The 22350-nt window shown below is 35.4% G+C and overlaps 1 protein-coding gene across 2 annotated transcripts in view; it reads left to right on the forward strand.

Annotated features, from left to right (window-relative positions):
- The window catches only part of DCC (DCC netrin 1 receptor), a 1229995-nt gene that overhangs the window by 510718 nt on the left and 696927 nt on the right, over positions 1-22350 (forward strand). For both annotated transcript variants that reach the window (XM_079109018.1, XM_079109019.1), the window contains exon 3: positions 20316-20600. In XM_079109018.1, coding sequence (XP_078965144.1) covers positions 20316-20600 — 285 coding nt within the window. The remainder of the gene's footprint in view (positions 1-20315; positions 20601-22350) is intronic.

The following is a 22350-nucleotide window of genomic DNA, read 5'->3' on the forward strand; positions in this document are numbered from 1 at the left end:
TAACAAATATTATATTACTTGTTACTAGCTGAGCAGCTCTAGAAATCAAATTGAACCTAAAGGAAAATGGAAGAAAGCCATTTCATAAGCCTTTGCTTCTTTCTCCTTTTGCTTCTTTTATTGTCTTCATAAAAGTTGCATTTGGAGGAGGCAAGTGCCTTCTGGGGCTGTGTCTATCTGGAAGGTTAGGGTATTTAGCAATTATTGTTGTGCAGTTGATCACTCAGGGCAAATATGCCAGATTATTAGATGATTTCCCCAAGCATATCAATCAACTATATGCAAAATTGACTGGTTAATTCAGAACCCCTGAGTTAACACTACCATAGTCAAAGGGTTGGTAAATATTTTTCTTATAAAGAACCAGGTAATAAATATCTCTAGATTTCTAGACTGTGTGGCCTCTTTTGTTTTTTTGTTTGTTTTTTTTTTTTTTTCTCATAGCTAGTTGGCACTATCCTTATAAGTTAAAAGCAGCCATGACAATAGGGAAACAAATGAGTGGGACTGGGTTTTGGATACATTTTATTTAATAGATATTGAAGTGTAAATTTTATATCATTTTCACATCATGAAATAGTCTTCTAAAAGAGTTTTCCTCAGCCATTTTTGGCTTGTGGGCCTCAGAGACATGGTGGGTAGACAAGAGTTGGCTGATGAGCTCTGGCTGGTTGCTCCCAGCCACAGACTGAAGCCTTGCAGTGACTCTGGTGTGTTCTTAGACTCTTCTGCAATCTAAGCAGGACCAGGTTGGCACAGCATAGCCACAGTACAGGACACGAGATCTCCAGTACAGCAGCTTGACATAGGTGTAGACCGAATGGAGTTAGAGCTCCAGTTAAGACCTTTTGGAAGTCTTGTACTTTTATCTAACTCCCAGTCTCACGCCACAACTTCAGGCCTAATTAATGCAGGCTCATCTCTCCTTATGCTAACTCTTCTAGTAGTTTAGAAAAGTTCAGTGATTTCTTTTCAAAACTATCATTAGAATATATACACAAAAATGAAGAGCAAGAACATTATTTTCTACCTTTGTGCTGCCTAATGCTATTTCTTGTGTTTTATTTACTTGTGTTGTCTTCTGTGCAAAAGGATCATTCCAGCAAAAGAAGGTACTCAGAGTTCAATACTATGCATTTAGGACTTAAAGACATTAAATTTTTCAACTTCTGTTTTTAGATCTTGTCCACAAAAATAGAATCAAGGATCACATACCCTTTCATTTATTAGCAATTGTTTAAATATATTGCTTATAATTTTTATAGTATTTAATGGTTTTGAAATACAATCCTGGTGAATACCAGAAAATATTTTTTCAAGCCCTGATTTTAGGCAATCTTTTATCTCAATTTTAATTTTCCCCCAAGAGTGTCAAAAGTTGGATTTTCTCTAGTATCATTAGATAGCTTATCAAACTGTTGACAGTCAGTATGAAGGTGATTACATTTTTTTGTTATATTTTGTCTCTGTAGGGACAGAAAGATGAATACCTTTCCTCAAACATCATAGGTGTCATGGCCCAAACTCCTGTAACAAAAGACAAGTTAACAAGAGAAAAGCACAACAGATTTACTTAATCAAAGTTTTACATGACATGGGGAGCTTCTGAAATGAAGAACCAAAGACCCAGGGAAAACCATCCACTCTTATGCTTAGGTTTGATAAAGAGTGGGCAGCAGCACAGAGATGTGATTGGACAAAGGACATGATCTAATGGTAACAGACAAAGAGGGACCCAGCCATGCCCCTCTTCAGATTCTTCTTGGCCTTCCTGTACAGCATTCCTCCCTCCCAGGTGTGGGTCAGGACCCTTCTGGAATGCAGTTGTTCAGGGTGGAAAAGTGCACAGAGAAACTGCCCTTTCTTGGTTTCATGGTTTGCCTTTTAGGAGAAGTGTTCTAGTTTCTAGGACCAAAGTCAGAGAAGAGGAATTGGTTTCTATGAGTTGTTTTGGGGGAGAAAGAAGTAGGAAATAGGAGGCTTAGAGGAGGTCAGAGACTTTGTTTCTCAGGACTTTCAAGACCTTAAGTTGAAAGTACTCAGCACACCAAAGTGCCATACTTTGGGGTATCATTTTCTGGCCCCCACATCTCAGAATTACACATTTTACAGCTTCTGTACCAATCAAACCATCTGACCTTAGGCATTGTTGCCCTTAAGCAGGTGACCTTTCTTATGCTTCTCAGTGGAGAAATGAGTACTTCCATCTGAGCAGGGGGAAACTGGGCTTATTCTTTAAAAATAAATCTCTGAAGACACTGTTAATGTATTTTCAATCAGTAAAATTAGCCTTTATCACTTAATAAATGAAATGAGTCTCTTCTACCCATTTTATATCACAAAGGATTAAGATCTCTTGTCTCTTGTTTTAATTGGAGATTTGAAAATATGTTTTCATCTAAATGCATTAGCACTCAGCCCCCTCCCCCATGGGTTTCCTGTTTGAAAAGCCAATTAAATGGTTTCATTGCTGATTGGCTGGAAGCCTGTACAACTTCCTGGCTCCAGGCCATTAACACCCTGGCCAGAAGTGCTGACAGGAAGACGAAGAGATTTACACCCTCTGATTTCTGTATTAACAACAAGGACAAAACAGTATGTGGTCTTGTCAGTGGATAATACATTTTAAAGATATGATTTCTTTTTCCACAGATGCATTTGTCTCTGAAAATTAGCAGTTCATCTTGGTGTAAATAATAAGACATCTTCTCTGATGAGTTTGAATCATATTAATCAACCTATTATGGACAAGTTCAAGATTTAGAAGACTTACCATTTATCTAAATGATAAACTGGATTCAGCTTACTTTTAGATATAAGTTCTGATCACTTTAAAAACTTTAAAGAGGAATAACCAATGTGGAAAGTTCTATGTTTTATGAAAGGAAATTACTTACATATATATTAATGGTTAAAAAGAATTTGTTAATCATTTAGATTATTTAACATAAAATTACTTTTTTTTACCAAGTGATAATGTGATTGATTTTACCAATGAATTCACAACTGATTTCAATAATCAAACAAATGTTTTCATAGTAATACATGCCAATTAGATTTTTGTGTATGTATAAACCCACATAGAATATAGAGGGATGTACACACACACACACACACATACACACACACACACATTTATATTTGACTAGAATTGTATAAATATACATGCACAAAACTCTTAAGTTGTACACACCCACACCCACACACACACACACACACACACACACACATAAACACATGTGTGAATAAATCCATTATATCCTGGCATCCCATCTATAGAGCACATATGAAAGGTTCAATTGAGAATATACAGAAACCAAATTTCAATTTAAATTGAGCTCAATTATAGGAATCATATATATGGAATGCTGGGGCATAATGTGTTATTTATATGCTCAAATACACACATACAGAAATAACAATCGTGTATATGTCTATGACATTTGTTTATCTTCCCACTCCTTTCATGAAACCACTTTGGAATATTGGAAATGATGGTAGATGATTATTGGAGAATAGGTTGTGGAAGGAATACAGATGAAAGATCAAGTTTTCCATAATGAATCAGACAATTCCCATTGCCCATGTGATCCTGCACAGAAACTGTACTGGACTGAGAGAACAAAGGGAACTGAAGTCTGACCTTTAAGGAGTTCATAAAATAACTGGAATGACATGAAGACATTGACATAAAACCATCAAGGTAAAGCAGGGATTGATAAGTAACATAGAAAATGCATAATTAAGTCCAACTTTTCAGAATCAAGAGAGGAGGTCATTTTAAATAATGTATCTTACACTATAAATCATGTTTGTACATTAATTTACTTATATCACCTCTTCTTGATAACTGTTTCAAAGATAATCGAGCACTTTGAGGCCTAAATTATTACAATTAATTGCAAATAGCAAATTCTAAATTACCATAATAAAGTTTTCCATAAATTGAGGCAACCATCAACATATTCTTCACTGAAATACACCTGTCATCAGAATTTTAAGATGAAATAAACTAACTGAAACAGACTATTTTAGAGTTTCCTTAATAGATGGCCTTTTGCCTACCTGGGAAAATAATTACTCCTAAATGTGATAAAATTTGAAAATTTAAATATTATTTGATGTCTTCACTCTGCAAGACACTCTAAATATTCAGAGAAATTTAGAACAATATATCTTGGAGCAATCTAAAATTGAATTGGATAGGAAAAGCATGTCAATGTGGCAACCATATCAATAGATAGCTATTGATTGCCAATCAAATACCAATTTAAATAAATTATATGAGATATTAGAGAAATGAAGGGAAATATTTGATTTGGAGCTAGGAAGTTGATTTGAATAGTTGTGCATTCAGAAAACATTTATTGACACCTACTGCATACCAGGAACTGAGGACATAATATTGGACAAACCAGTCACAACTCACACTTGCAAGGTGGCAAAAGGCAAATTAATCTGGCAGAAGGGTGTAGAGCAGAGTGAGGCAAAGTCGATGAGGTAGATGGGAAAGCACAAACCAAGTTCAGGAGCTCAGAAGACCAGGAGGAGAGGCATGTTAGGTTATTGAAGAAGAGTTATAAGGGACAAGGATTGACAGGGAATGATCTCACACACTTCCCCCAAACCATTGTCTACAATGCACATATCAGGTAAACAATCTGGGAAATAACACAGAGATATTCAAAGTGTGCTAGGATCACTTCACTTAAAGTCAGGTTAACCATTTATAAACATACTGGAGAGGAATTACCTTAAAGATGTACCATGCATGTCATTCAGGGGACCTCTGATGGACTCTGATGGCATCTTTTTTTTTTTGGATCTGTTTTACTAATCTCTTTTTAAACTATTATCATGACATTTTATTCACTCCTTTTCTATACATGTTCTTAAAAGGTTTGTGTGTCAGTTCAGCAGTTCTTTCAAATACTCAAATGAATGCCATCTTTATGGGTGATTTAGACCTAATACTCAATGCAATAGCAAGTTCTCCAAAAGGACAAACGAATATTAAAATAAAATGCCAATATGTATCTGGAAATACCATTCTGAAGTAGAGATATCTGCAAATCACTCTAAAGAAGATCTTAAATTCTCAAATGCTGAGGCCAAGAAAAGAGTAAAATACGTATGGAGAGTTTGCTTTGAAGAAAGCAAAATGTGATTCAAAGCGAATTCAAAGAACTTGGCAAAATCGAGGGTCTATCTAGCCATTTCAAACTTAGACTCTTGATTTTTTTCTTTGTTGAAAAGCCAAATGACATTAAAATAGCAGTGGTTTAGCCTTTTAGAACCAGAGCCCTATCTACAGTCAATAAATCAGAATAGATGACTCTAAATTAGTGAGAAAACACAATAAATGACAAAGTCATTTATTTGGGATTACAAGCAAACCAAATAGCTGTTCACATTAACTCCAGTTGGTCAATTTTTACAATAAACGAATGTTTATTGACTCCTTTCTTACCCTAATTTCCAAGCTTACTCTTAGGTTCTTTTTTCATGAACCCTCATGATAAATACTGCATTTTCTGCTAAACTGGCAGCTGCACCAATGACAAATGTTCCATTTGCTTCTGCATCTTTGGTGTCCATGTATCTATTACAATGGTTTAGTTAAATGTTGGAGCATCACTATGTAAGATCTGGCTGCATATTAGGTTGTTGAAACAGAAGCACAAAATTATGTGATTTTATATATGAAGGTGTAGATGTTCGGAGACTAGGGGTCCCGCTGAGGGTGAGGACGACCATGTCTATCCAAGTTCAGACACTGGAGACCGGCTCTGAAGGCACAGATCTAACTTTACTTAGGATAGTACAAGACATATATAGGCACATTATCCAATCAGGTTAACTCACTTGTTAAAGCATAACAGAATCAGCCTATAGGTTATACGTCAAGATAATGTAAACAAACCAAGTATGCCTAAGCAATTCTGCCCAGCAACAAGTCTGAGACAAAGGACTGGGTGGATGGCAAGCTCCTGCACACAGCATGAGGCAAGGCAGCGCAGATGAGCTCACATCATGGCTTGCTGGGGTGCTTGATAAGCGAGGCCTTCCCTCAGCTCCTAACTCAGCCTCAGCAACTGCAAAGACCGTCATTCTATGGCGAGTCTTTACCATTACCTCAGTTTCTCTGTCCAGACTGTTTGGCTTACTTAGACCATGGTGTCAGCGACTGCTGTCCGATAAGTTTGAGGAATGTTCCCTACATGAAGGAATCTTGAGGGTCAACATCTCTAGTCCTTTCCTTTTTGAGATTTAGTGATTGGGGTTCAGTAATTTACTTGATCACTTCCTCCTGCTCAATTTCTGATACAACAGCTCTTCCTTGTGTCTCTTATTCTTGACCTACCACCACACTTATCCATAAAACCTAAGCAAAATCACAACCTAAAAATTTTATTTGGAAACCCAGGTTCATTTATGTCTTATACCTCTCTCTCTCATAGGCCACACCTAACAGGTCCAGTGGGTTATAACTCAGAATATACCTAGGTTCTCTCCTTTTCTCTGTTCACACTGCTGCCTCATTAGCCAACTCCATATTTCCTTTCATTGACTACTGTTAAGTTTCTATGTAAGTTTTGTTTCTACGCTTGAATTCACCATCACACCTTCCAACTATTCTCTGTACAAGAGCAAAAATGAAGCTCCAGAAATAAATCTGATAGTCATTCCTTTGTTGAAAGTCTCTCAATAACAACCAATTATAACTGAAATAAAATGCAAACTTACTAAGATGGTGTATGGCATCTGAATTATTTACCTTGCCATCTCCAGTCTAGTGTTCTGCCAGGTTCTTCTTGGCCCACTTCTCTGTTCTCTCTGATGAGCAATGCTTTTTTTTTTTTTTTTTTTTAAAGAAATACTTCTTAATACTTTAATACTTTAAAAAAATCATGGATATTAACATTAAACCAAAGGCTGAATGTTTTCCCTGATAAGTGGATGATATATAATGAGGGTGGGGGAGTGGGGGGTGAGAGAAGAGTGGAAGAACTTTAGATTACATAGAGGGAAATGAGAGGGAGGGGGTATGAAAAATGGTGGAATAGACAGCATTACCCTGTGTACATGTATGATTACACAAATGCTATGAATCTACACTGTGCACAACCATAGAAATGAAATGGTGGACCCCATTTGTGTACAATCAAAATGCAGTCTGTAAAAAATAAAAAGAAAAAAATATTATACATAGGTTTGGAAACAATGTTATTGCTGATTATATTTAAAAAAAAAGGTATGAGTACTCTGACACTGTAGGGTTAAAGCTGTCTAAAGAAATAATATACTTCACATCACACACCTACAGCTCAGTTCTGGCCCTCTTGGAACTAAGAAAGAAATCTAGCTCTGCCTTTCCAGGTGTGCCCTTTCTCCACTGTTGTCCTTAGACCAGAGGTCATACAACACAACTGGGCCTGGGACAGTGTCCCCATTATTGGAAGATTTTCATGATGGATGGTTTACTGTTCTCCAATTTTTTCTTCCTCTGCCAAATGATTGCTGGGGGAATGAGCACATAAACAGACATGATAGAGTCAATGAGCCCTTCTGGCTTATGTGGTAGACTTTGATACAAGTAAGTTTGACACACATTTCAGCTAGAAACTTTAGGGGTGAACACTTCTTTCCTTGTGAGTGGACCATTATGTCAGATATAATTGGTGATTCTGCATCAAGCTACCAAACTTATTTTTTTAAATAGTTTTTCTCAGGTTCTGAATACAGAAATCTAATGGTGCCAAGTGTGGTAGCCCACACCTGTAATCCCAGTGACTCAGGAGGCTGAGGCAGGAGGGTTGGAAGTTCAAGGCCAGCTCCAGCAACTTAGTGAGGTCCCAATGAATTTAGCATGACCCTGTCTCAAAAATAAAAGGGATGGGGATGTGGCTTATAAGTGAAGCACCCCTAGGTTAAATCCCTGGTACCAAAAAATAAAAATCACATTATATAAGCAGTTAAATAGAAACATTCTGGTTTTTCCATTTTTGTTGTGTAAAGATGTGGCATAGAAATTCATTTTATTAGTTCCAATTCCCCACCAGTAGGCACTTCCAATTCTGAATTTAAATTATACAGATTTACCAGAGGCTTTAAATTATTATTTCCACCTGGGTTTCTTCTCATTTTATAAGATGGATTTTGTGGTGAGGAAAAAAGTACTAAAATTATGAGGGGAAAATTTTGAGGCCTTTGGAATATTTGATGCAAATCTTAACTATATCAAATTAACTATATTGAATTATATACTGAAATGAAGGCTTAGAGCTGATACTCCTTTCTCTGTGCCCACTGTGTATTGAAAACTTGTTCCATTTAGGTTTCTCTTTCGTCTTAGTCTACAAGTTCTAGAGACAGAACTTAGGCACATGATTTGAAAGGAAAAAAAATTTGTTCAAATGGTGAGTAGGTTAGCCCTTACCAAATCAATTTAGAGTAAAAATGCATTGCCAGGGCATTTCAGCAGAGCCACTTTAAGCTATGTGGAGTCCATAATATGTATTATTATAACTTACATAGTACCTAGTGTATACTCAGTGCTATCGGTAATAAACAAAGTATGCAATTGTTTAATAGATGGGCAGATAATTTTACTGTTTTAACAACAATCTCAAAAGTTTGAAGAACCCAACTGTCTTTTCAATGATATTTGAAACTAATAATATAATTTCTTGTCAAAATATTCTGTTTATGGACTTTCTTATAATTGGATCTTTGTAATGTTTGGCCTAGAAAACATGCTGGGTTGAATTTTATCTGGTTAACCTGGCATTCCAAATCCTAGAAGATTGAATTATTTCCTAAACAGAAATTATATATTAATATAACTGCCATGAAATACTGTTATATTACATAGCATGATATGACATGTTAATGTTAATGTAATGTAACAGAAACATAAGTTAACAATTACTCTTTCAGTAAAAAGAGGTTAGTTGATATTTATTGAGTGCCACTGTGTGCCTTGGGAATAGTATAGGGATCATAGCTTCCAACCTCTTAGAATTTTTGGTCAGACACCCCTACCTGTGATAAAATTCAAGAACTCTTTATGTGATAGAACAAGACAGGTTTAAAGATCATTAATTGCTTCTGTATCATTTACTGAATTATTTACTATCTCCAAAAATGTTTATGGGATTTGGATTTATGTTTTTTGCACATGTTGTTTCTCTAGAGTATTCTCTTGAAACTTTGTACCTGATGAATACCTACCTATTCATTATTCAAGATCAATTCATATTTCACAATTTCAGAATCTCTTTCTTAATTTTTGCTTTCTCATAAGCATCTCTGAGCATTATCCTATCTTTGTTACCTTGGTGTTTTTCATTATTATCACAGTGCATTATTCTTAATTATTTCCTTTTCCTACTAGAATGTGAACTCTCTGAGAAAATAAACTACTACTATGCATTATGGTATCCCACAATTAGGATGAAGCCTGACATATATTAGATGCCCAATAAATGTTAGTGTGGGTTCTCCAGAGAAAGAGATGAATAATGCCGTGCGTGCGCACACACACACGAACAGATTAAGCATGCCTTGTCCAAAATGTTTGGGAACTGAAGTGTTTTGAATTTTCAAATTTTTCAGTTTTGAGGATATTTTCATATAAATAATGATGTATCTTAGGGATGGGGCATACTTTAAATGCAAAATTCATTTATGTTTCATACATCTTATGTACATAGTATGAAAGTAGTTTTATACAATATTTTTAATAATAATGTGTTTTAGGGTGTGAATATTTCCACATATGGCATCTCAAATGCTCAAAATGTTTTCAATTATGGAGCATTTTTGCTTCAGGGAGCATCAATCTGTATATTTGTATCTGTTGATTAAGAGACACATACATACACAGACCGACAAAGAGAGACAGATTTATTGTAAGGAATTGATGAAGTTCTGTTATGGAGGCTAAGAGGTTCCATTATCTCTAGTTGGCTAGCTAGAGATCAACAAGACTCAGAGTCCAAATGCAGGAACTGAGCAGTGCCCAGGTAGAGTATCATCAGTCACAGAAAGAGATTCTCTTTCATTCTGTCTCTTTATCCAATTAAGGTCTTTGATGGTTTGGGTGAGGTCCATCCATCCTGCAGAGGACATTCTGCTTTGCTCATTTTACTGATTCAAATGTTAATGTCATCCAGAAAAGTTCCCATAAACATATCCAAAATAATAATAAATAATATTTGGTCAAATGTCTGGTTGCTCATGGCTCAGTCACTGTAATATAGAATTAGCCATCACATTGACTGACTGACTAACTGCCTGAATGATCTAGAAATTCCCAGGAGGTAATATAATTGGTGCTGGTAGGGGTACTTAGCAGGATAATCTAGATAAATTATGGAAGGCAGAATTTCAAAGAGAATATTACACCAGCTTGTAGAGTTTTCTTTCTGTTATTGGTATGATTTGCCTAGCTTCAGTTTTATGTACAATTTCAAGTAGGCCCAACAAATATCAGCCACATTCATAATAAACTTTCATGAGTGTTGTGACCATTCATTAGCCATGCATGATAAGATTTAAGCTTGATGGAAAGCCTGAGCCTGAATTCTGTAAAATTATTCATTACTATTGATTATAAACCAGGCTCAGCTTTTTGCAATAAGAAACTTATCTGCAAAGGAGAGAATGAAAATAAAGTTATTGTCAAAGCTCATGGAGGTAAACATCTCTTCATGAAATCAATATGCTCATGAAGAGTTGCTTGCACTTTGCTCTGAATATAATGCACTGAATGGAGTGTTGAGTCCTTTAGAAAGTTCCTTTTTGTATTTAAAAAAATGCTTATTTTAGGAAAGAGATAAATTTTCCCTCACTTTTAAAAGTGGCTAAATACTTTTCTATGGTTGTATGATGTTATATACATTGATGTACCTTAACTTGCTAACCAATTAGAAATTGTTTAATTATACAGCTTTCTATTCTTCACTATTTTAAAATATTATACTAAATTTCATGTATCTATGCATATATATATATATATATATAATTTTTCTTCATATTTATGTGAATAGACTCCTAGAAATAAAATTAATGGCTTAAATTTTTAATGTTGCACATTGCCAAATCACTTTTCAAAAACGACCTATCAATTTACACTTTCAGAAGCACAGTTAATTATTTCAAAAGGTCTGCAGTATTGATAGGCTAAAGTGTTATATCATTTTGATTTATATTTACAGTTTTTGATTAAAGAGCTTTTTTTCTATATTCAAAGTTTTTCCTTTAAAGAATTACAAAAAGAAATCTTAAAGCAAATCATCAACTCATTATTGATTTTCATCAACTTGAGTTTCCACTTGGTGCCATGCATACACACAGGTAAAGGGTCTGGTTTGGTTGTCAAAGATATGACAGCACATTAAGATGAAAGGTATTTGCCACTATACATGGTTAACTGGTTCCATCTGTAAGAAGTATTCCATTCTAACTTTCATATATAATAATGGCACTGATGTTCTATATAATTTCATTATATTTTATGAAAGATCTATATCCAGGAAGACAATATCATAGGAGTTTGAGGAAGAGGTGGTAAAGTTCTTCATTATTTAATCTTGTGCTGGGAATGGATATTATATAATAACTCAGATGGATGAAAGGGAACTTATTAAAATGCTGCATAAAACATTTCTTCCAAAAACTCCCTGACTCTGAAGTTAATGAAAGACATTGATGGGTCAAGCTGACTCACATTGTCTTATTGCTAACAGTGAAATCAAGAAGACTAAGGCCATTAGTACCTGGGTAGAATTCATACTTGATAACCACTGCTGGGGAAAGTTGGTGGGTCTTCAAAACCATTTCTGGATCCAGCTGGTCCTGTGTAGTACCATTATAAAATTCATCCTTTCAGAGTGAGCATGCTTTCTTGAGTCTTATAATGATACCATCACCCTGAGGATGTTATAAGAAGGATGATTTGGGGGAATCTGGAATTATTCTTTGGATTGGAAGAACAAGTAAGAAAGAGTCTGGCAAGGCTGCAAGGTGAGATCACCTAAGACCAGCATCCAAATAAGCTCTTTGTCATTGGGACTATTGGAGTCCCAAAATGATTGCCTATTTCTAGATCTTATGTATAATTAGTCTTCAGTTGCTTCCAGGATCTGGGACAGGACCAGCAGTTCAGAGCATGTTATATTGGAAGAATCTTAAAAGATGATTTTAAGAAAGACTCTCTGACATTGCACCTCGACTGTTTTTGGCCTTAGAGATGAGTTCAAAGTGTGCTGCTAAACTTGTAGAGCTAAACAGATAAACTCTGTGTAATTTGCCTACACTGTTTTCATTTTCCTTCACATTTCTCCTATTTCAACTAATTGACCACATGGTTGTTTCTTGTAAGATCACATGCTGGGTGAATGTGACTAGCACCCACCATTCCTGTACTCACATTATGAAGTTTATATTCAAGTATGTGCTTTTCAGCCAACACCTAGAAGCCTATATTTTGCCAATGAAAATTGAAACAAAAAAATAAAAATAAATAAATAAATAAAGGGAATGCATCCTACAGAGGGACGAGGGATATAGAGGCAGAAATTAACTTCTAACAAATTCCATGAACACCCTTTATTTTTCTTTGGCTGCTTTTTGAAGAGGACTCAATCTACAGAACTTCTCTTTGGCTTACCTCTGTTCTTTGCCCTTTAGCTAATTTGGCAACTAAACAGGTTAAACTCAGTCTGGCTTTGAAGGGACTTAACCTCCAGGCTTTAATTTGGAGCAAACAAAGCATTTATAGCGGTTCTCCTCTGGTGGTTGAAGAATATTAGCACGTTGCTGAGTATTTAAAAGCAAGGCATGTTTCCAACCCCAAGGTCTGTCCCCCAATTGATAAATCTCTTTTTATTAAATGGACTTTAATTACTTAATAATTAGACCTTCCATAGGAGAAGATGTGGATCCTGATAGTCTGCCAACAAGGCTAGAGGGCAAATCAGAAGAATATGCCATTTTCAGATTAGAATTTAAAAGAAGAAATAAGCCCATCATGGGGGTGTGTGGGTGGAGGAGAGGCCTCCCTTGAAACTATGAATCTTGGCAAAAACCTGGACTGAGAAATGCTTTGTTTCTACTTTAGCTTGAAATCCAAATTCATTTAGAATTGAATGAATACAAGTGCAGGCCTAAGATATTCCAACTTTCTTATTGCCTAGATGTGATGGGAAGATTTTTCTTAGTCTGTGTGGTGCATGCATGCAGGGGGCGGAAGGGTGTTGTGCTCCTCATTTTAATTCCAAGAGCCTGATACTATTGAAGTCCCTCCCATTTTAGCAGCTCTCCATTCATTGCTATAGTGATTTTTTTTTTTTTTTACCTCTCTCTCTTCTCTGTCTTTTATCATCATAAAAGAAAAGCTCAAGTGAAAAATGTTTGCTGCTTTTGCTATTAACATTTCTACTGTCTTGGTGACAGCAAACATTTTGGTTATGGCTTGCATCTGAGGAAATTTGTATTGGTATGGAGGAGAATGGTGGCTATTGCCCAGGCTCTCCCAGGTGGTAGACAGCTGGCCCTGACACCTTTGATTACTTTGTTCCTCAGAGGAGTGAATTGAAAGGAGAATAGGGAAATTTTATTCAAAATATCCACTGCTCTCAATTTAAACTTATGAGACTTAAAACAAAATTTCACAGATGCATTAGACATAGTCCCCATGCCCCAGTCTGTTGAAATGAAAGGCTGTAAGGTTGGGGACACTTAAGTGTGTTTATTAGCCTCAGCTCTTCACTTGTCCTGAAAAAATGACTGCTTTCTCCCTTTAATCTTTTATGTATACCTACTTATTGCTGTCCCTTTTAGACTTCCCAGTGGCTAGGGCTAGAATATTTGCCTAAACTGACTGTCCTAATAATAAGACATATTTTCCATTCAACAAATATTTAATGACCAATTATTTGTTGTGCATTGTGCTAAAGTGTTTACAGTCCAGGGTAAAGTAAAACTAACCCTGCTTTTGTAGAACTTACGGGTTAGCCAGGAAGATGGCTATAAAGTATATTCCAAAGTTTAATTAATCACAATTGAAGTAAGTGGTACATAGGAGGCTGATAGGAGTAACTGATTTTATCTGGATTCAGGGAGACCTCTGTGGAACTGGGGAACCTGATGCTGGACAGGCACAGTTAAATCCCAGATATTCAAGTGCTGTGTTACCGAAGGGGTTAAAAGAGTAAAAATCAGTCAATGTTCTAGAAATAAATTATGGCGCATTATGGTGTTTAACAGGTTTTAAGCAGCACTTAACAAAGAAACATATACTCTTAATGAATCTTTCTAGTGTTAAAATAGTATAAGATAATAAATGAGGAATCCTTTCAAGAAATCAAAATAAATAGGGTGAGCCTATTCTTCCACAGTACTCTCATAATGACTATATCTCTTGCTAATAGCATTTATGCTTACTATATAACTATAATTAGTATTGTTGACATCAATATAATTTCTGATGCCAAAGCCCAAGCACTTAAAACATATATTAGTTACTTATAAAATTGGAATTAAAAATGTCTGTGTTTATCATTTCAAGGGCAGGTGATGAAATAGAACTTCCATATGTGTCTGATTTTTCCATATGTAAAATGAAATGTTATTTTCCTTTTATAGTTCATCACTAATAGGTTCCTACCTTGTTAACTCATGGAAGAGCAGATAATACCTAAACCTGTGAGTTGACAGGTGTGGGATACTGCCAACAAGTCCAGATGTCCCTAGATTTAAGACTGCAATGGCATCCTTGGTCAGGCTAGGTGTGAAGGTAGGAACCTAGATTACAGTCCATTCTTGCAAACAACCTTTCCTTCTAAAGATGAAAGCCCTCTGAAAGCACCAAAATAGGTTGTGTACTGTTTTTAATAGTGTGGTGCTTGAGGTTGAAGTTGAAGAATTCCATTTAGGGGAAAGTGTAGAGTTGTCCTTCTCTTTGTGTAGGAGATTGTCTCCAGGACACCTCTTCAGTTAAAAAAAAATCTACAAATGTTCAAGGCCCTATATGAAATGGCATAGTATTTGCGTAGAACCTATCCACATCCTCCCATGTGCTTTAAATCATCTTTAGATTCTTCATAATACCTAGTGCAGTGTAAATACTAGGTAAATAGTTGTTACTCTGTATTGTTTGAATAATCACAAGGGAAAAAGTGTGTAGATTCTCAGTACATATGAACATTCTCAGTACAGTTTTTTTCTGAATATTTTCCATCTGTGCTTGATTGAGTCCTCATAAGTGGAACCTGTAGTTACAGAGAGCCAACTCCACTCACTGAAGAGTTTACCTAGCTCTGAGCTGCTGCTGGGGGGAGCTAGAATGGAGAATCTTGACATATAGGAGGAAATCTCCATGAGGCATTTTCACTTAGATTGAAGAAATGAGGCCTTTTAAGAAGTACAATAATTCAGCACTAATTATCTTTTAGACAATGATACCATACTGTACTAATTTGGAAGAGTTTTTCTTCTATACCAGTTATGTATAGAGAGTAGAGATGATAATAATACTTAAGGAACTCTCATGAGCCTGGGGTGTAAGTTAGTGATCTAGTACTTGCCTAACATGTACAAATTCCTGGGTTCTATCCCCAACACAGTAAGATTAAATAAAGAATTGTTTTCAAGATTAAATGGGGTCATTTATAAAGGTGCTTGGAGTAGTGAGATTATAAAACGGAGACCTTGCCTATAGTCATCCCTCTAATGCAAAGGCGAAGTAGGAAAGTGACTGCAAGTAATCTGGTGCTAGGTGTGTGCCACAGTGTGTTGGGAAGTGACGGAGTCTGAAATTAAACCCCATTTTCAAAATGTGAACCTTTGCAAAATATTTAGTGTCATATAGAACTTCAGCAAATATTTATGTATTTTTTTTTCTTTCAGTAAATATTTGATATACCCTGTGGAAATAAAATGCAGAAAACAACACAAACATGCAAACACTTTTCAGTCGGGCTTTTATTTATAGACTCTGTTATGGTATCTGTAAATTATGAGCACAATAAAAGTTTAAAAGGTAGAGAGATGTTTTCCAGTAAGGCTAGGAAAAATGTGGGTTCTCTTGATTCAGTGTCTTTAGAGTGACTACAGATTTGACAAGTAGATGTTTCGGGAGAGAGTGCGCCTTTGTAGAGGAAGCACCATGAGAGCACCTTTCCAGAGGAAGCCATGTTCAAAAGTGTCTAGATAAGTTCAGTAGGTCTGAGAATTGTTTTGAAGAAGTTAAGATGACCCTGGAAGGTATGTTGTTCTAGATTCCTGAATATATAATTAAATAAAACCCTTTGTCCAGCATTGGAGGAATAAGACAATACCAGAAAAATATGGGAATGTTAGTGTTGAGCGAAGCAAAAATTTAGGTGATTTAGGAACACTTCATGTTTTTGAACTTCATTTGAGTGAGTGAAGAATTTGAGGTAGGAAACTGGTTGCAATGGATCAAATGTGATCTGATGAGTTTCAACAGTTTCATTTTTTAACTTTTAAAAATTTTATTTTTATTTTTTACAGACTGCATTTTGATTCATTGTACACAAATGGGGTACACCATTTCATTTCTATGGCTGTACAGGATGTAGATTCACACCATTCGTGTAATCATACATGCACATGGGGTAATGATGTCTGTCTCATTCCACCATTTTTCATACCCCTCTCCCTCTCATTTCCTTCTACATAATCTAAAGCTCCTGTATTTTTCTCTCACTCCCTACCTTCCCCACCCCCATTATATATCATCATCCACTTATCAGGGAAAACATTCAACCTTTGGTTTTTTGGAGTGGGAGAAAATCTTTTCCACACACACTTCAGATAGAGCACTTATCTCCAAAATTTATAAAGCACTTACAAAACTTTACACCAAAAATACAAAGAACCCAATCAATAAATGGACCAAGGAACTGGACAGACACTTTACAGAAGAATATATACAGGCAATTAATAAATATATGAAAAAGTGTTCAACATCTCTAATAATTAGAGAAATGCAAATTAACTCTAAGATTTCATCTTACTCCAATTAGAATGGCTATTATCAAGAACACAAACAATAATAGATGTTAGCATGGATGTAGGAAAAAAGGCACACTTGTACATTGCTGGTGGAGTTGCAAATTGTTGCAGCCACTCTGGAAAGCAGCGTGGAGAATCCTCAGAAATCTTGGGACAGGTTCTTGAAGAGCAGAAAACTACTTTTTCATTTCGATTTAGTTAAAATTATACCTGTATGAAGAACAAGAATCATTGGTATTAGATTAGAGCATTAAATGACTCTTCTGAATATATTATATTTTATTCTTATGGGTTATCATAAGCTAATATTCATTACTAAATAAACATCTTCATTAAAATGCAGCACAAAGCTGATAGTCTATAAATTCTTCTTTTGAGACTTGCTGGTTTGTGACACCTTCGTGATATGTTACTGCTAAAATTTAGCCCAGTGTTGGGAGTGTTAATTCAAACCACATGAAGTCTTGTAAACTTAGGTTACTTTTTTTGTTGTGTAGAGTTTCCTTTGTAGAGGGAAAAAGGAAAGTCCACAAATCACTTTTTAAATTTTCCATTATGACAAATAATCAACTCTTCGAAAGTTGCATTGTGTACTGTGCAAATTTCATTGTTAGCTTTTAAATAGGATACAGTTCTGACCTTAGTTTATTAAGATCTGAAATCAACATAGAGCGCACATCAAATAAGCATGCAGAGAAAGAGCCAGTTCCATTAAGTCTAATTATATTAATATTCAATCTTGTGCCTTGTATATGTTTCTTCTAGCCACATGAAGTTTACATAAGGAGACGATTGTTGAATATCAATTTGAATTCCTCTTATATTTCATTCTGTGCTGTAGAACTTACCTGAGAGTCCAGTTTTGAATGCTACAGGTATTCAGATATACAATAAATGTTTTAAATTTACCCAGTGTGTGTTAACTTATAGAGAACCATATATCTGAATATTTATGCTTCATCAACTTACCTAAAATATTTTATTCTGTACATTTATGGAATCAGATATGTGCTTGGGAAAGTTATTCCTGATTCTATTTAATTCACTATAAAATTTTTAAAAATAGGGTTGAAGATGAAGAAGAAAACTACCAAATATGAAAGTCAGAAATTTGTAACTTGTTGCCTGACATAAACCACACACCTGTCATTATTCAATACATTTTTGCTTTGTGTAGTATGCACAAATCATCCTCTGTTTAAATATATGCTTTAAATCTCTAAGTTTATCAGTAGTAGATTAATGTATGTTATCCTTTTCTTTTGACTGGATTTAAACCATATACTACAAACAACCTAGAAACTGGACTTTGAACAATGAGCCGGGTTGTAGCATAGTCATTTTGTTTTTCACTTACTTAGTGGGTAGGTCTAGCCCAGGTACAGGTGAGTTCTTCTGATAATCAAAGAAAAGAATGGAGTTAGGCAAGTGACTGGCGCCCTCTGTAGTTGCATCTGTAGTGTTGATCCAGGTAGCTCTGCAGATCCAAATACAGAGCCTAAGTTTTGGAATCAGATGAGTATTTAGTGCCTATATATGTTGACTAAATTTCAGTTGATAATTAATATTTGTAGAAATATTAAGTTTCTTGCATCAATCATTCTTAAAAATCACCCTAATATTGCATCTCCAGGATTTCAAGTTGATTTATGCAAGTATTGCTATAATGATAGCAGCTGACAGCATTCCATATAAGATACTGATATAATTTGATGCTTTTTGGATTCAGTTATGGGTCAAAGATTCTGATCTCTGTAAAGGACATGAAATACCTTCACCTAGGGAAAGAAAATTCTCTATAATATTTCTTATTGCCTCTCATATTAAATTACAATGTAGTTTGACCCAGACCATTTTATTGCATTTGTCCTTCTGTCCCCAGCAAAATTTTTATCAGTTTACAGGGAAATTAGGTTTGGAGAATTAATAGACCTAAATTCAAAAAAGCAGTAGTTAAAATGGAATGTAGTAGAGTTTGCTATTGACTAAACGTTGATGGAAAAAATCAAAACTTTCTGACTCATTTAAACTCAGACTTGGGAAAATTTGGCGCAATTAAAGTAAATCTATAAAACAAATACCACAATAACATAAAATATAATTAGTAGAACTTGATACTAACTGATGGATAAATCAAGTTGTATTATGAAATGTACATACAATGAAAACAGGCCCAACAGGATTAAAATGAAATTGGAAGTAACAGAATATAGCAGTAATGAATAAAACAAGAATCAAGGATTTAAAATTATTGGGTACCATTAACTCTAAAAAATACAATTGCCAATGATTGACCAGTGATGATATAATTTATGTAAATGTATTTGTAGTCATTGAAAATATGAAGGTTTTCATGGTCAAAGGAGTAGGTTCATAGATGTCCACTTGTTTATAAAACGGGGTTCAAAAGGGCAAGATGGCATATCTTCTGCCCTTTCTGTACAATACCACAATGGAAGAAGCTCCTTTCCACACTTAGGCTTAGTGATAGCCTGTTTCTTTTCTTTCCCCCTTTATTTCCTTAAACATCCACTTGAATTTATCATTTTTCACACATTATTTCATATGAACTTCATAGTGGTCATGTGAGTCAGCTATTATCCCATTTTTATAGCTCAAGAAATGAAACAGGTTACCAAAGAATTCATAAATAGTAGGTGGCCCAAACAAACCAGAAAAACAAGCTATTACAACTCCACTATACTGCAACCATACCTGGCAAATCCTGATGGTTATTTACTTCACTAGTCTAAAAGATTGTTCTCTTTTCTGATAATTGGCAGTTAATATTACACATCCTTTTGAAACTGCCATAGGTCAAATTGTATGAGTAGTCCTTCATGAATCCCCATGACTTCATAAAACCTTGTTCAAAGTTGAGTAACTGGAAGAGTGTAGCACCAGAATTAAGAACAAAGTCCCGTTTGCAGGATTGCCATGAAATTACAGCATGGACTTGAGTGTTGAAATTCACTTCTCTGAGCCTCAGTTTCCTCATCTGTAAAGTTAGCTGCTCTGTGTATTTTTCACAAATAATAAAAGCAAGCATATAGAGATAAATGGAAACATCTTTATAGTTTTTTAGCCATGGAAACTACTTGTAGCATCGAACACCTGATGTGGTAAAGTATGAAGATCAAATGAGCTAGAATTTGAAGAGATACCTTATAAGATAAAATTTCCATAAAACTGCAAAATACTGTTATTTTATTAATGATTATTGTGCCTCATCAGAAAGATTTATCCTTTCTTTTTTGCTTTGCCCTTAGGACCACTGAGATTCCTTTCCCAGACAGAATCTGTCACCGCCTTCATGGGAGACACAGTGCTACTCAAGTGTGAAGTCATTGGGGAGCCCATGCCAACAATACACTGGCAGAAAAATCAACAAGACCTCACTCCAATGCTGGGAGACTCCAGGGTGGTGGTTTTGCCTTCTGGAGCATTGCAAATCAGCAGACTTCAACCGGGGGACATTGGGATCTACCGATGCACAGCCCGGAATCCAGCCAGCTCAAGAACAGGAAATGAAGCAGAAGTCAGGATTTTATCAGGTATTTCAGTGCTCTTTGTTCCCTTCAGAATGTATTCTCTGAAATAGGCCAAACAAGATGTTTTCCTTCAAATATCTTGTAATTCCTTTATATTCTATGCATTACATTGCATTCACTTTTGTGTTGGATGATTTCTTTGTTCTCAGTACGGCGCTAGATGAGGGTATACCAAAAGCTGGTTTTCCATGTTTTGTTAAAGTTTTTGGAAAACCAGGTTCATACTTTGGGCTCATTTACTTGTTCACCCATCCCATCCCATTAATGTTTAGTGCATGCTGTTTGGTGCAAAACCCTTTACTGAGCATTTCTCGGGCATTATTTCATTTTCCTCTGATAAGAGTCTGAGAGATAGATAGTTGTTATACTCATTTCCAAAAGATGAAAGCCAGGATTAGCAAGGCTAAGAATCTCCCCTAAATTAATATTGAACAATCATCTACTCATTCATTTACACACTCATTTCTGAGAAGCATTGTGCTAAGCACAGTGGGGAAATAACAATGATTAAGACTGACACGGAACCTGGCCTATTAAGGTTCTGGGTGAGCACAGACATAAGTGATTACAACAAAGTTTGATTCGTGTTACAAAGAGAAAATTGTTTCCTTGCATCTCTTTTTTTTTCTTTCTCTTCTCTAGTAAAATTTTGAGTGTGACCTCATTGTCCTCTCCTAAATGATCAGAGGTTGGAGTGAATGATCTCTAAAGTCACTTTCTTTCAATGATTGCTGCTCTCTCATGTCTATGTCATATCTAATTCTCATTTATTCCCACTGGAAGACTTGGAGAGACTCACTTGTGTGAATCACCAACAAGCACACACTTGAGTAATTGGGATGAACTAACTGCTCATTGAAGCACATAGATGCTGGCTCCTCTCTCTACACCCCGTGTGTCCTTATCACAAATATTTCAGATATGCAGAAAGTAAGTCATTTGTATAGAAAACTAGCAAATTGAAAGTGTCTTCCTAGTGCTTTAAATAAGGACATCTTTAAAACTTCCTTCTCTTCTGTTCATTCCATCCTCCAATAGTTAGAGATACTGACTTAAATGTGTCAGTAACTATTGGCATCACAGTTATATTCCATCCACCTTGCAGTGACTGATGGAAATGTAGCATTTATTCCTAGAACATGCATATAGCTATTTAGGCATCTATTACATTCACAAATGTTTTAAATGCTTATATTCATATATCCTTAATAATGTATCTGTTGAGTCAATCAGATAGGAAGCCAAGATAAGCCTCATAGAAAACTGGCAAGAATATATTTGATTATCTTAGTATGCCAGAGGGGTCTGTTTTCCAGTGATATTAAGGAATCTAGGTGGACTAATCAAATATTCAATTTAAAATGGATTTTGAAAGACACAGAGGCATAATCATCCAATCGCCATTTACCTTTATTTGTTCACTTTGTCGAACACATTTGAATTGTAATCCATGGAGATTTATTTAAAGCCACATTGGTAATCTGGCTAAAAACAGAAAAGTGTTAGTGTAGGCTGGAGGCATATAGGTATTTCTTACATAAATGGAAACTGAATTTGTTTTTAAAAGTTACATCTAATGAGAATTGTTTTCTAAGTTCTGTGAATTCACATATAACCTTCAAAAAAGAATTATGGGGAGAGACTATACACACACACATTATTGTCATACTTATTACACATGTCTTGTACCCTGTTTTATATGCCATTGACTGCATAACATATTTGGTCTATTTGTCCTCAAGTTTATCACTTT

The sequence above is a fragment of the Sciurus vulgaris genome, assembly GCF_902686455.1.
Source record: "Sciurus vulgaris genome assembly, chromosome: 13".
NCBI classification, from domain to species: Eukaryota; Metazoa; Chordata; class Mammalia; order Rodentia; family Sciuridae; genus Sciurus; species Sciurus vulgaris.